Source organism: Tauraco erythrolophus, chromosome W (assembly GCF_009769465.1).
Source record: "Tauraco erythrolophus isolate bTauEry1 chromosome W, bTauEry1.pri, whole genome shotgun sequence".
In the NCBI taxonomy this organism is placed as follows: Eukaryota; Metazoa; Chordata; class Aves; order Musophagiformes; family Musophagidae; genus Tauraco; species Tauraco erythrolophus.
This window is the reverse complement of record NC_141497.1, coordinates 15,569,521-15,582,624: the sequence shown is the minus strand read 5'-3', so window position 1 is coordinate 15,582,624 and position 13,104 is coordinate 15,569,521. Positions and strand designations below refer to the sequence as shown.

The 13,104-nt window shown below is 38.8% G+C and overlaps 1 protein-coding gene across 1 annotated transcript in view; it reads left to right on the top strand.

The window, feature by feature from the left end:
* LOC104379741 (zinc finger RNA-binding protein-like) overlaps positions 1 to 11,841 on the top strand; it is a 42,981-nt gene extending 31,140 nt beyond the window's left edge. The window contains exons 15-19 of the mRNA XM_086630108.1: positions 2,745 to 2,842; positions 3,664 to 3,759; positions 9,523 to 9,634; positions 9,745 to 9,842; positions 11,662 to 11,841. Of these exons, the coding sequence (XP_086486234.1) occupies positions 2,745 to 2,842; positions 3,664 to 3,759; positions 9,523 to 9,634; positions 9,745 to 9,842; positions 11,662 to 11,841 (584 nt within the window). The remainder of the gene's footprint in view (positions 1 to 2,744; positions 2,843 to 3,663; positions 3,760 to 9,522; positions 9,635 to 9,744; positions 9,843 to 11,661) is intronic.
* The last annotated feature ends 1,263 nt before the right edge of the window (positions 11,842 to 13,104 follow it).

The window sequence follows — 13,104 nt, the reverse complement described above, 5'->3', positions numbered from 1 at the left end:
AACCGCATAGCTACTGTTCCTTACAGTATTGTGCGTTTGACAGTTTACCAAATCTGATATATTCTAAGTGCTCTAACCCCTGCTGTGGAATCTTATAAACACATAAATATGTGCGCATGTGTGTCTTTTTTTTTTTTTATCTTTAGCTAACAGCCCCAATCTGCCTTCTAGCAGAGGGGCTTGATTCCTGTCAGGGGTTGCTGACAAGACATTGGAAGGATTTTTGACCAAGGTTTTCTAAAGCTCAGTGTCACATCTGCCATGCTTTACAAAGGAGGGGGTTTGGATGCATGGTCCTAGCATCTACTGTTACTTTATGTGTTTGGGTTTTTTTCTTTTTGTCGTTGTCTCTCTCCTAGAATTAAGCGGTGTTCACACTACTCTAGTTGACTGAGTAAAATGTATTTCACGTAATAAAACTTACCAAAATTGATATACTTATTAACTTTTAATGAAGAGATAGTGTGGACACAGCATGTCTAACTGAAGATTAACCCCTTATATTTAGGCTAGTAATAAATTAAGTTATATAGGGTAAGAATTCATGCTTGTGTTTTGTAAATTAATTCATGTTTTTGTCTTAGCTTAACAGGGTGGTAGATTAGACATCTGCATTTAGTCAACAGTCTTTAAGGGGTTAATCCTGAAATGTGAAAGAGATGCAAAAATCCACCGATTAAGTATTACAAGAGTTTCCTTGATACATTTTTTCAGTCAATATATTCTCTGCAATAGGTGCCTTGCAACTTCTGACTTAGTCTTTCTAAGTTTCAAGGGTATTCGTATGTTATCTTAGTAGAACATTTTAGATTGACATTTCCAGCACTGAGTAAGATTCTCTTCTGTGCACTTAAACTGTAATTTTTTTTAGTAAAATTATTTTCCAAATTGAAGTTTTTTAGAGCTAGAAGTAATTGGAATTTTAAACTATGTAGTGAATTATTGTGATAAAAGTTTGCACTGTCTGATTAGACTACTAGACCCAACAGACCCATATTTTTATTTTTAATTTCTCAACCTTACTTTGCCTCTTTTTTCCTGCTGTGGGTTTTCTCTAAATGTACTCCTTGTCTTTTACATCCAAGTTGTACTTGTTTCATCAGTTATCTTACTTGGCGCCTCTCTTGTATAGGTTTGGGGTTTTTTGTTTTGTTTTAAATGAAATACTGCTTTAAATGGCTTCGTTTGCTCTGTAAATGCCTTGTTAGTGAAGTTTTTCTTCTTTCCACTTTAACATATAGTCCATAAGTTTGAATATCTGTGTGAGAAGATAACTATGTTCTCAGCTTTGTTCTTATTTTTAAATTCTCCCTTGCAGCCCTGTGCAGAGCAATGGGACTATCCTATAAAAAAAAAAAAAAGCCCAAATCTGAACGTAGTACTTCAGATTAAATTTAATTATTGTATTGCAAATTAAAGTATCCTACTGTTTATTTTACATTTGTGTATAAATAGGTGATTTCAGAGCTGTCTCTCTGCAGCATCCTTAGAAGCTTCTCCTTGCTGGCATGTTTCATGAGACTATATATATATATTTATTTTTTTTTAATTATTCTCAGACTCAGCTAAATTTATATCTTACTAGAGTGAACTATATTGTTCCATACAGCCAGCTCCTGTGAAATTAGTGCCATTAAGTGAGGGCTTTTTCTTTCATCTTATCTGGTGTATCACCAGTTATGCTACCAATATACTTTGTCACTAGTCACAATAGCCATTTTCATAATTAGTAAAACAAAGACCTTTTAAAGCTGATCATTGCATTATATCCCTACAATTTTTAAGTAACCTGAAGATACTATTTCATATCGTTCAGTGGTTCCAGTTTCATTGATTAAACCACTTCCAAAAGGGCCTTATGGTCTTTTCCTTTTTGGTAACAAAGCAATCAGCTTGGTAATTTAATGAATCCTTTTCTAAACATTTAAATATGCAAGATCTACTATATTTTCTTTATCTTTCGGACATTCTGCTTTGTTTTTTAAAGTATTCCTTGCTTTTCTTCTTCCTGCTGAATCTTCAAGAATGCAGTCCCTTTTCAGATCCTTCCTTGCATCCTAAATTATATTGGAGCACATATATCTTGGGCTGAGGAATTTATTTATATGAGTAAGAGAGAGGATACTAGAAAGTAATGGAACTCTCTAATACTGAAGAGCATTTCACATTACTTTAGTCAGGTTTTTTAAAGCAAAACAATTTCCATTTTAAGTTTAAGATATGATTAAAACTAACATCATTGCTAAACATCTAGTGATTTTAATATATTTTTTTATACTTAGTTTTTCTTTTAAAGAGTAGATCTCAAATAACACATGACCATTAAAATTTACAAGAAACTAAGTTTAAATGTTTCTACTTGGTTAAAGTGGATTTTTGTGTTCCTTCTGTCTTGTGTTCTCTGTGCTGGTGCACTGTGTCCAACCATCCTTCCTTCAGTATTTAATTTTAGGGGATATGTGTTTTTTCCAGTGTTAGCTTAAATAAAGAAGTACTATGCATTGCATAGTCTGCAATGCGTTTGAAAATAACTTGAGAGCTCAAGTGTAATATGCTCTTGATCTTCATACTGGGTTGATGCCCTAATCCTAATTGAATGGCTTTTATTAAATATTTACATTTGTTGTTAAAGTGCTTAAACTTTAAATGGCATGTGTGACATTGAAGCTGTTTTACGGAAGTGTCTTGCTCACCTGGTCAAACACCCATTCCTCACTGCATTTTGCCAATTCAATCCATTTTAGATGTAACCTCGGGTATGGTGAAAGACCCACCGGACGTCTTGGACAGGCAAAAATGCCTTGACGCTCTGGCTGCTCTACGCCACGCTAAGTGGTTCCAGGTTCGGAACATCATTTTACTTTCTTCTTGTAGCCTTATGAGAGATTAGTTCAGTTGCAATATAAATGTTTAATTGTGTGAAAACACTCAGTGTTGTTCATGCTAATAATAATTAGTATTTTTCTGGTCCCTAAATTTAAATGTAGAAGGTTGAGTATCGTGAAACTGCTTTATGCGGTTATTGCTCATTTGACATGATTTTTTTTTTATGGTCATTGAGAAGGCGATGTTGAAAGCTTGACTCGCTTGGGGTGATCATATGTTGTATATTTGTTATATATTCCATAAGGCTGCAGAGTAACTTTGCTTTAAATAATGAAATATGTGTTTAAAGCTTTGTGTTTAGATTTAAGACTTTTTTTCCTATTTCTTTAAGTGTATTAAGTGTAGGGAATGAAAGGCGAGAAACAACTGTTTAGTTTAGTGACTTTGCTTTCTGGCAAAGGCACAATAAAGAAACCAAACAGATTCCCTTGACCTTTCAGTCTCTATATCTATTTCTCAGACCTTTACTTTATCCTTTTTAGTTATAATATAGAAAGATACTGTATTTATTGTTACAAGTGAACATAGGTCAAAGTGTACAGGGGATCAAGAAATATTATTCTTGTATAACCTGTGCACTTTGACTTCTACCACCTTAAATTACTAACCCTGTATAAAATACTGCTGTAAATGGCAGCTCATGGAATAAAGTCGTAGAATGATTTGTTTCAATCTTGTACCTGAGCTTCCATTGAACAGTGGTGGTTTAGTCTTTCAACAAGTCCTATTTGCTGTAGATGCTGGGATTAATTAATTTGATTTTGTATTGCTCTTAAGGCTAGAGCTAATGGTCTGCAGTCCTGTGTGGTTATCATACGTATTCTTCGTGACCTCTGTCAACGGGTTCCAACTTGGTCTGATTTTCCAAGCTGGGTGAGTAATGTTCTTTTGAATGAGTCTTTTTAACGCACATGGTACTGCAAGTAAAGCATAGGAAAACATTGCTACAGTTTTAAAATGTAGACTTTTTCAAGGAGTAATGTAGAGGGGTTTGGGGGGGGAGGGTTGGTTTTTTTTTCCCCAACAAATGATCCAGATTCCCTCTAAAAATTTAATTTTCTGAGGTTTTGTCATTTGGAGCTGGAATTTTTTTCAAAAGGAATTTTCTTGTTCTTTTGAATTCTTTCTGTGTAGCATTCTTATTCTAGATTTTAGCAATTTTTTTTCCTTTATTCTGTATAAAAGAATCTGTTTTTTTCCAACCACCTACTCTGAATTAATATTCAAGGATCACCTCCTCCAAGCTCAGGAACGGTGCATCCCAACAAAGAGAAAGTCAGGTAGGAACACCAAGAGGCCCGCATGGATGAACAAGGAGCTCCTGGACCAACTTGGGCACAAAAAGAAAGCCTATAGGGGGTGGAAGCAAGGACAGGTAGCCTGGGAAGAATACAGAGAAATTGTCCGAGTAACCAGAGATCAGGTTAGGAAAGCTAAAGCCCTGATAGAGTTAAATCTGGCCAGGGACATCAAGGGCAACAAGAAAGGCTTCTATAGATATGTCAGTGATAAAAAGAGATCTAGGGAAAATGTAGGCCCTCTCCAGAAGGAAACGGGGGACCTGGCCACCCAGGATACAGAGAAGGCTGAGGTTCTCAATGACTTCTTTGCCTCAGTCTTCACTGGCAAGAGCTCTAGAGGCATGGCCCAAGTCACGGAAGGCAAAGGCAGGGACTGGGAGAATGAAGAACCACCCACTGTAGGAGAAGACCAGGTTCGAGACCATCTAAAGAACCTGAATGTGGACAAGTCCATGGGACCTGATGAGGTGCATCTGCGGGTCCTGAGGGAACTGGCAGATGAAGTTGCTAAGCCACTATCCATCATATTTCAGAAGTCGTGGCAGTCTGGTGAAGTTCCCAATGAATGGAAAAAGGGAAACATAGCCCCCATCTTTAAAAAGGGGAAAAAAAGAAGACCCAGGGAACTACAGGCCAGTCAGCCTCACCTCTGTGCCTGGCAAGATCATGGAGCAGATCCTCCTGGCGACTATGCTAAGGCACATAGAAAACAAGGAGGTGTTTGGTGACAGCCAACATGGCTTCACTAAGGGCAAATCCTGCCTGACTAATTTGGTGGCCTTCTATGATGAGGTTACAGCATTGATGGATAGGGGAAGAGCAACTGACATTGTCTACCTGGATTTATCCAAAGCATTTGACGCTGTCCCACACAACATCCTTGTCTCTAAACTGGAAAGACGTGGTTTTGATGGATGGACCACTCGGTGGATAAGGAATTGGCTGGATGGTCGCACTCAAAGAGTTGTGGTCAACGGTTCAATGTCCACGTGGAGGCCAGTGACGAGTGGTGTTCCTCAGGGGTCAGTACTGGGGCCAGTGCTATTTAACATCTTTGTTGGAGACATGGACAGTGGGATTGAGTGCACCCTCAGCAAGTTTGCAGATGACACCAAGTTGTGTGGTGTTGTGGACACACTGGAGGGAAGGGATGCCATCCAGAGGGACCTTGACAGGCTGGAGAGGTGGGCCTGTGAGAACCTCATGAAGTTCAACAAGGCCAAGTGCAAGGTCCTGCACCTGGGTCGGGGCAATCCCAAGCACAAGTACAGGCTGGGTGGAGAATGGATTGAAAGCAGCCCTGAGGAAAAGGACTTGGGAGTGCTGGTGGATGAGAAGCTCAACATGAGCCGGCAATGTGCGCTTGCAGCCCAGAAAGCCAATCGTATCCTGGGCTGTATCAAAAGGAGCGTGGGCAGCAGGTCAAGGGAAGTGATTCTGCCCCTCTACTCTGCTCTCGTGAGACCCCACCTGGAGTACTGTGTTCAGCTCTGGAGTCCGCAACACAAGAAGGACATAGAGCTACTGGAACAAGTCCAGAGGAGGTCCACGAAGATGATCCGAGGGCTGGAGCACCTCTGCTATGAAGACAGGCTGAGAGAGTTGGGGCTGTTCAGCCTGGAGAAGAGAAGGCTCTGGGGTGATCTTATAGCAGCCTTCCAGTACTTAAAGGGGGCCTACAGGAAAGCTGGAGAGGGACTTTTTACAAGGTTGTGTAGTGATAGGACAAGGGGCAATGGATTTAAACTGAAAGAGGGCAGATTTAGGTTAGATATAAGAAAGAAATTTTTCACTCTGAGAGCGGTGAGGCAGTGGAACAGGTTGCCCAGAGAAGTTGTGGATGCCCCATCCCTGGCAGTGTTCAAGGCCAGGTTGGATGAGGCTTTGGGCAACCTGGTGTAGTGGAGGATTTCCCTGCCCCTGGCAGGGGGATTGGAACTAGATGATCTTTGAGGTCCCTTCCAACCTTAACGATTCTATGTTTCTATGAATTGCTTGGACTTTATGGAAACTGATTGAAAATAATGTCAGCTGTGCCCAGGTAGCTCTGTGATAACAGAAAGGCTACTTGAAAGAATAAATCACAGTAATTCCTGCAATCATTAATATATCATAGAATCATAGAATGGTTAGGGCTGGAAGGGACCTTCAAAGGTCATCTAGTCCAACCCCCCTGCAGCAAACAGGGATATCTCCAACTAGATCAGGTTGCTCAGGGCCTCGTCCAACCTGGCCTTGAATGTCTCCAGGGATGGAGCATCCACCACCTCTCTGGGCAACCTGTTCCAGTGTTCTACAACTCTCATGGTAAAAAATTTTTTCCTAATATCCAACCTGAATCTACCTCCCTCTATTTTAAAACCATTACCCCTTGTCCTATCACAACTGGCCCTCCTGAACAGCCTCTCCCCATCTTTCTTGTAGGCCCCCTTGAGGTACTGGAAGACCGCTATCAGGTCACCCCGGAGCCTCCTCTTCTCCAGGCTGAACAGCCCCAACTCTTTCAGCCTGTCCTCATAGGAAAGGTGCTCCAGCCCTCTTATCATCTTTGTGGCCCTCCTCTGGACCCTCTCCAACTGGTCCATGTCCTTCTTATGTTGGGGGCTCCAGAACTGGACGCAATACTCCAAGTGAGGTCTCACGAGGGCAGAGTAGAGGGGGAGAATCACCTCTCTCGACCTGCTGGCCACGCTCCTCTTGATGCAGCCCAAGATGCAATACCTTTCTGCAAGATGAAATACCTCAGTACTAGTCTGTGGATGTGTCACCATTAGCATTTTAATCAGTCTCACTTAGAAACAGATCTCTAGGTTTTACCCAGTTACCTCTCTTAATTCTTGCAGCCGAGTGTTCTTGGAGCATTCCTTTGACTACCTTAACTGATGCTCTCCAGGAGTGCAACTTGCACTCCAAATATTAACAGGTGTTCAATCTGTGGACTGGACAAAGTCTGAAAAAAAAATATCTGAAGCGTGTATATGTGGAGGTAAACTCAGCTCTGAGTGTTTTGTTTCATAGACCAAATCCTGTTGTACCGTGCTGCTTCCTAATGTAGACTTTTCAGTTTTGGCAGGAAGAGCGCTAACATTGTCAGGACAGTTACAGTAGTTGGCATTATTTCAATGAGGAATGTTTTACAAATGTACTAAGCTTGCAGACAATTTTATTAAACTACTTCTGATAATATTTATTGCTTCTGGAAAAATTGTGGAGCAGTTATTTCTGTTATTTAAAGTAAAAAAATAATAAAAATAGTTCCAGTTTCCATGCTACACTTCATGAAAGATATACTGTACAAATATAGCTTAAAAGAAGCTAAGTAGTATGTAAGTGCCCTCAATATCACTATGATACTGAGTTGCCAAAGAATAAACCCTGGCTTACTTTTAGAAAAGCATCCTTAGAACTATTGCAACACACTGCAGGCACATAGCTGAAGATCAAGGAATGTTGTTTCTTATTTCTCATAATATCTGTTTTAAGGTACAACCAGAAGGGAAGAGAAGTATGAAGCAGTGTGTCAGGCCTAGCTGTCTCAGTTCTCTCCAAAAGTGCTTCCTGGCTTGCTCCTGGTACCTGATATATTGCCAGTGACATGAATCAACATTGCAGTCTGTGTAGTCAGTTGTTCTTTTGGCCTGTTGGCAAAGTCTTACTGACAAAAACAACAAAATGAAAATGGTGATTTTAAATATATATAATTTCTGACAATCACAGATGAAGTTTCATAGAACAAAGAAATATATTTTTCTGGATACAGAACTTCTCCTGACCTGTATGCTAGAAGCCTGTTACAAGCCAAAGAGATGTCAGAGCTTTTAAAAAAGAGCCTAAGTAGTTATAATAATAGAAAATATTAGGAAGTCTAAACACAAACATATTACTATCAGCCTCTTTATATACCTAAAAATAAAAACTAAATTAGAAGAATTTTGTCAAGTTCCTGCCAGTTAGAAGGAACTAATATTCAGTATTTATTTATTTATTTTTCCAAACTTGAAATCCAGCCTTTCGTGCATATAAACACCAGGGCATCATAATTTACATTTTCTTAGGATTAAGTTGTGGACTTTATTTCTTTTGGATCCTCATACAATACACTACACTTGAATAAATGCAATAACATGATCTGCTTTTTTTCTTTCCTTCTCTATTTTGTTTCATACTTGAAAACAACTAAATTACTGTTGCTAAAACTCAAATGCTTGATCCTGAGTGATACAGTGGGAGTACGGAAATACCATGGTCAAGAATTGAAATTTGTCAGTTAAATTGAGCTAAAATAGAAAGGAATGGGCACCCTTTGTGAAGGATTGTAATCAACACTGCCTATAGTTACTTGCATGCATTAGAATAGGCATTTACTCTTGGAAAATAAAAATAAAAGGCAACATTTGAATAACTATAAACTTAGGAGAGAAACCAAAAAACAAACTCCCAAAAAATCCTAGCAAAAAAAAAGAGAGACAGTGTTTGAAAATGAAACTTGCCACAGAGGTGGTATTAAAACATCCATTTAATGCTGAAAAAGCTAAGGAAAGCTATTCTTTACTTTTGCAAACAAATTTTATAGGTTTTTCTGGAAAAAATAGAGTCTAATAAAAGTAAACAATGGAAATATTCACAGAAAAAATATTTAAACTACAGCTAATAATTTAAACCATTTTAACTAATATCAGGTAATGTGTAAATTTTAGAAAACTTGTTTATCATCAAGATTTTTTTTATAGTCATTTAACATCTGTGTTAGTGTTAGCCTATATCCAGGAAAAAAACTTGCTGTGAACTTCAGTTTTGCTAAACTGGAGAACTAGTAACCACTTAAACATTAAATGATCATTAAATTTTTGATACTTTAAGTTTCTATATTCTTGCAGAAAAAAAAATAACTTCTCTGTAGCATCCTGTTAATTTCATTAGACAAATCAAATTCATCATTTCATACTATTCTGTTCAAACTGTATTCTGTTTATTCATGTGGCTGACAGATTCTGGTGACCCACCATGTTTCATGTGCTCTCAAAAAATGGCTGAACAAATTGTCTACCTGCATATGTAGGCTACTACTGTATAAATTTCTACAAAACCTTTGGACAACTTGTGATGAGAAGCAGCATATCAGTATCAGTACTCAATGTTAATCTTGCAGCAGCTTTCATTTTATTCATCTTTATAAAAGATCTGATTTTTTTCCATTTTAACTGAAAGTGTTCTGTGATGTGTAATGTTCTTCATAATTCCAGTATCAAAAGTTCTGTATTGAACAACAGTAGTAGCTTTTTTTCTGTTTTAATCACTCTTCTAAATTGGATGGATTTTCTCATTGTCGATCTAGGCTATGGAGTTGCTCGTGGAAAAAGCAATTAGCAGTGCTACTGGACCACAGAGTCCTGGGGATGCATTGAGAAGAGTTTTTGAGTGTATATCTTCAGGAATCATCCTTAAAGGCAAGTCGCATTTGATCAGTGTCTGTATACTTATGCTTAACTAATGTAAAGTCTGTGATCTTGGATGAAATAAGATAGAGATGTGCTACTAATTAGCCTAACTGTTGTAGGTGGTCCTGGCCTTCTGGATCCTTGTGAGAAAGATCCTTTTGATACACTTGCTGTAATGACAGATCAGCAACGAGAAGATATTACTTCAAGTGCACAGGTAAGGAAAAGTATGTATGAAGTAACTAAATTTGATGACTTTTTTTTGGGGGGGTAGGTGGGGTGTTTTTTTTAAATGGAGCTATATGGTGGACATAGAATCATAGAATGGTTAGGGTTGGAAGGGACCTTAAAGATCATCTAGTTCCAACCCCCCTGCCATGGGCAGGGAAACCCTCCACTACACCAGGTTGCCCAAAGCCTCATCCAACCTGGCCTTGAACACTGCCAGGGATGGGGCATCCACAACTTCTCTGGGCAACCTGTTCCACTGCCTCACCACCCTCTGAGTGAAAAATTTCTTCCTTATATCTAACCTAAATCTGCCCTCTTTCAGTTTAAATCCATTGCCCCTTGTCCTATCACTACATGCCCTTGTAAAAAGTCCCTCTCCAGCTTTCCTGTAGGCCCCCTTTAGGTACTGGAAGGCTGCTATAAGATCACCCTGGAGCCTTCTCTTCTCCAGGCTGAACAGCCCCAACTCTCTCAGCCTGTCTTCATAGGAGAGGTGCTCCAGCCCTCGGATCATCTTCGTGGACCTCCTCTGGACTCGTTCCAGTAGCTCCATGTCCTTCTTATGTTGGGGACTCCAGAGCTGAACACAGTATTCTAGGTGGGGTCTCACGAGAGCAGAGTAGAGGGGCAGAATCACTTCCCTTGACCTGCTGGCCACACTTCTTTTGATACAGCCCAGGATACGATTTGCTTTCTGGGCTGCCAGCACACATTGCTGGCTCATGTTGAGCTTCTCATCCACCAGCACTCCCAAGTCCTTTTCCTCAGGGCTGCTCTCGATCCATTCTCTGCCCAGCCTGTACTTATGCTTGGGATTGCCCCGACCCAGGTGCAGGACCTTGCACTTGGCCTTGTTGAACTTCATGAGGTTCTCACAGGCCCACCTCTCCAGCCTGTCAAGGTCCCTCTGGATGGCATCCCTTCCCTCCAGCGTGTCCACAACACCACACAACTTGGTGTCATCTGCAAACTTGCTGAGGGTGCACTCAATCCCACTGTCCATGTCTCCAACAAAGATGTTAAATAGCACTGGCCCCAGTACTGACCCCTGAGGAACACCACTCGTCACAGGCCTCCACGTGGACATTGAACCGTTGACCACAACTCTTTGAGAGCGACCATCCAGCCAATTCCTTATCCACCGAGTGGTCCATCCATCAAAACCATGTCTTTAATAATTTTCCTTTCTTAGAATATGGTTCAATTTTTCAGATGCTCAGTCTTAAGTTAGGCAATGAAAACTTCACAACAGAGGACATAATAGTGTTCATTTTTGCACCAAAATGAATGCATTTTCCTGAAAAGTTTGAAGAACTTTCATCTATATATATCTGTAAAGATGCTCACTCTACAGCAGTATGTTATTAGATTTAAAATTACATTGCCATTAATATTTCATAAATAAATCTGTGTGAATTTAATTTTTAATACTTATTGTATCCACTTACAGTATTGACCATTCATGCTTTCAATTTGAGATTACTGCCCCTACCTCTTCATTTGATCCTTTTGCTAAAGATTACTAATGCGTAATGGGACATGTGACAAGCCTTGGCTGCTTCAGTGCCAGTCTGGCAGCTAAAACACATGCATATTATTTTTAAGCTAAGATGATGTACTTTGTACAGAAGCAGCAAATGTGACATACATGTTTTATTGTGTTGACTTTGTTGGGGGAAGGAAGAGGGGATAATAAGAGGTAAGGATAATATACATCACTAACATTCTTCATTAATTGTTTGACAAAGTACTCAAAATTGACATTTCTTTCTAACAGAAATATCTTCTTTCTACCCTTTTTTTAGTTTGCACTGAGACTCCTTGCATTCCGTCAAATACACAAAGTTTTAGGAATGGATCCATTACCACAGATGAATCAGCGCTTCAACATGCATAATAATCGTAAAAGGAGAAGGGACAGTGATGGGGTTGATGGATTTGAAGCAGAGGGAAAAAAAGACAAAAAAGATTATGATAACTTCTAAAAATGTTTGTCATTTGTTGCCTTGCTTTTAAACGAACATAATAATGTCCATTTAAAACATCCAAAACCAACTCAATAATTAGATTTGGAAGAGAACAACCTAGCTCTTCTGTGAGATTCTGAATATTTTAATGGATGTACTGTATCAGACAAATTATGGATGGAAAGACTGCAAATGGAAACTCTGTTGTCATTAGAAAAAATAGTTTGAGGTTTTTTCCCTCATTGCATTTTCTTTAAATGTATTGCTAACTTTAGTAACTTTTCTTCTTTTTTTTTGTCTTTTTTATTAACAAGTGCATTGTCTTCTTATCTTGACTGTATTTAATGCAGCATTTGTGCTTCTGTTGCTATGTGTATTTTGACTTTTTATTTAGAAGTTTTTTTGTTTGCCTTTTGACACTAGTTGTATAAGTTACTTTGTGTTAGTATAAACTGTCCCCCTCCCAATTAATATTTTACAGAACTTTATTTTGTAAAGTGAGACTGCAGGATTATGTTGGGTTTTTTTCTAAATGTGAAGAGGTTGCAACACATAATTATCTTGCTATTTGAGTGCTCAGAATTAAATGTTTTTGCCAATCTTGTGGCGTTTGTCTCAGTGTGATATAATGGTGTAATTAAGAAAAATTTGTGTTAATCTAATCAAGTTTGCTGTTAGTCGTGCATTAGCAGTATAAAAGCTAATATGTACAGTATGGTCTTCCAACAGTTTTAAAGCAGATGCATAGCTGATCAAAGTTTTGCATGATGTTTTTGTTTCTAATAGAAGGACTTCTAAAACTATGATTTTAGGTTAAATGCATAGGTCTTTGTATGATTGACTTTGTGACATAGCAAGGCCAAAAAATAACTTTCTGAATTTCTTCTCTCAACATACAAGCAGAAGCAGGTATTTCCCATTTAGACAAAGTTAGTCATTATTTTCAGTCAACTTTGTCAATATGATATTAATGCCTCTCAGCCCTTAAAATAAACATTTGTCATATCAGTGCCTGTGAGGTTATTCCTTTATAGCTATTCCTGCATAAACTTTCTGTGATTTTTTTTTTCAATAATTCAAAAAAGTTAAGGTGGAAGAATGGACTCTGCACACGAATCAATGTGATTCCAAACAGAAGCCAATTTATTGCTAAAACACAGCAATACTTATACGATTCTTGTTTCCGTACACACGATTACGCGTAAGTTGATTGGAGAGTTGTCCTAAGCATGAGCTGTCCATGCACCCGTAGCACGAATCAGCGGCTGCTTGCGTGTTCTG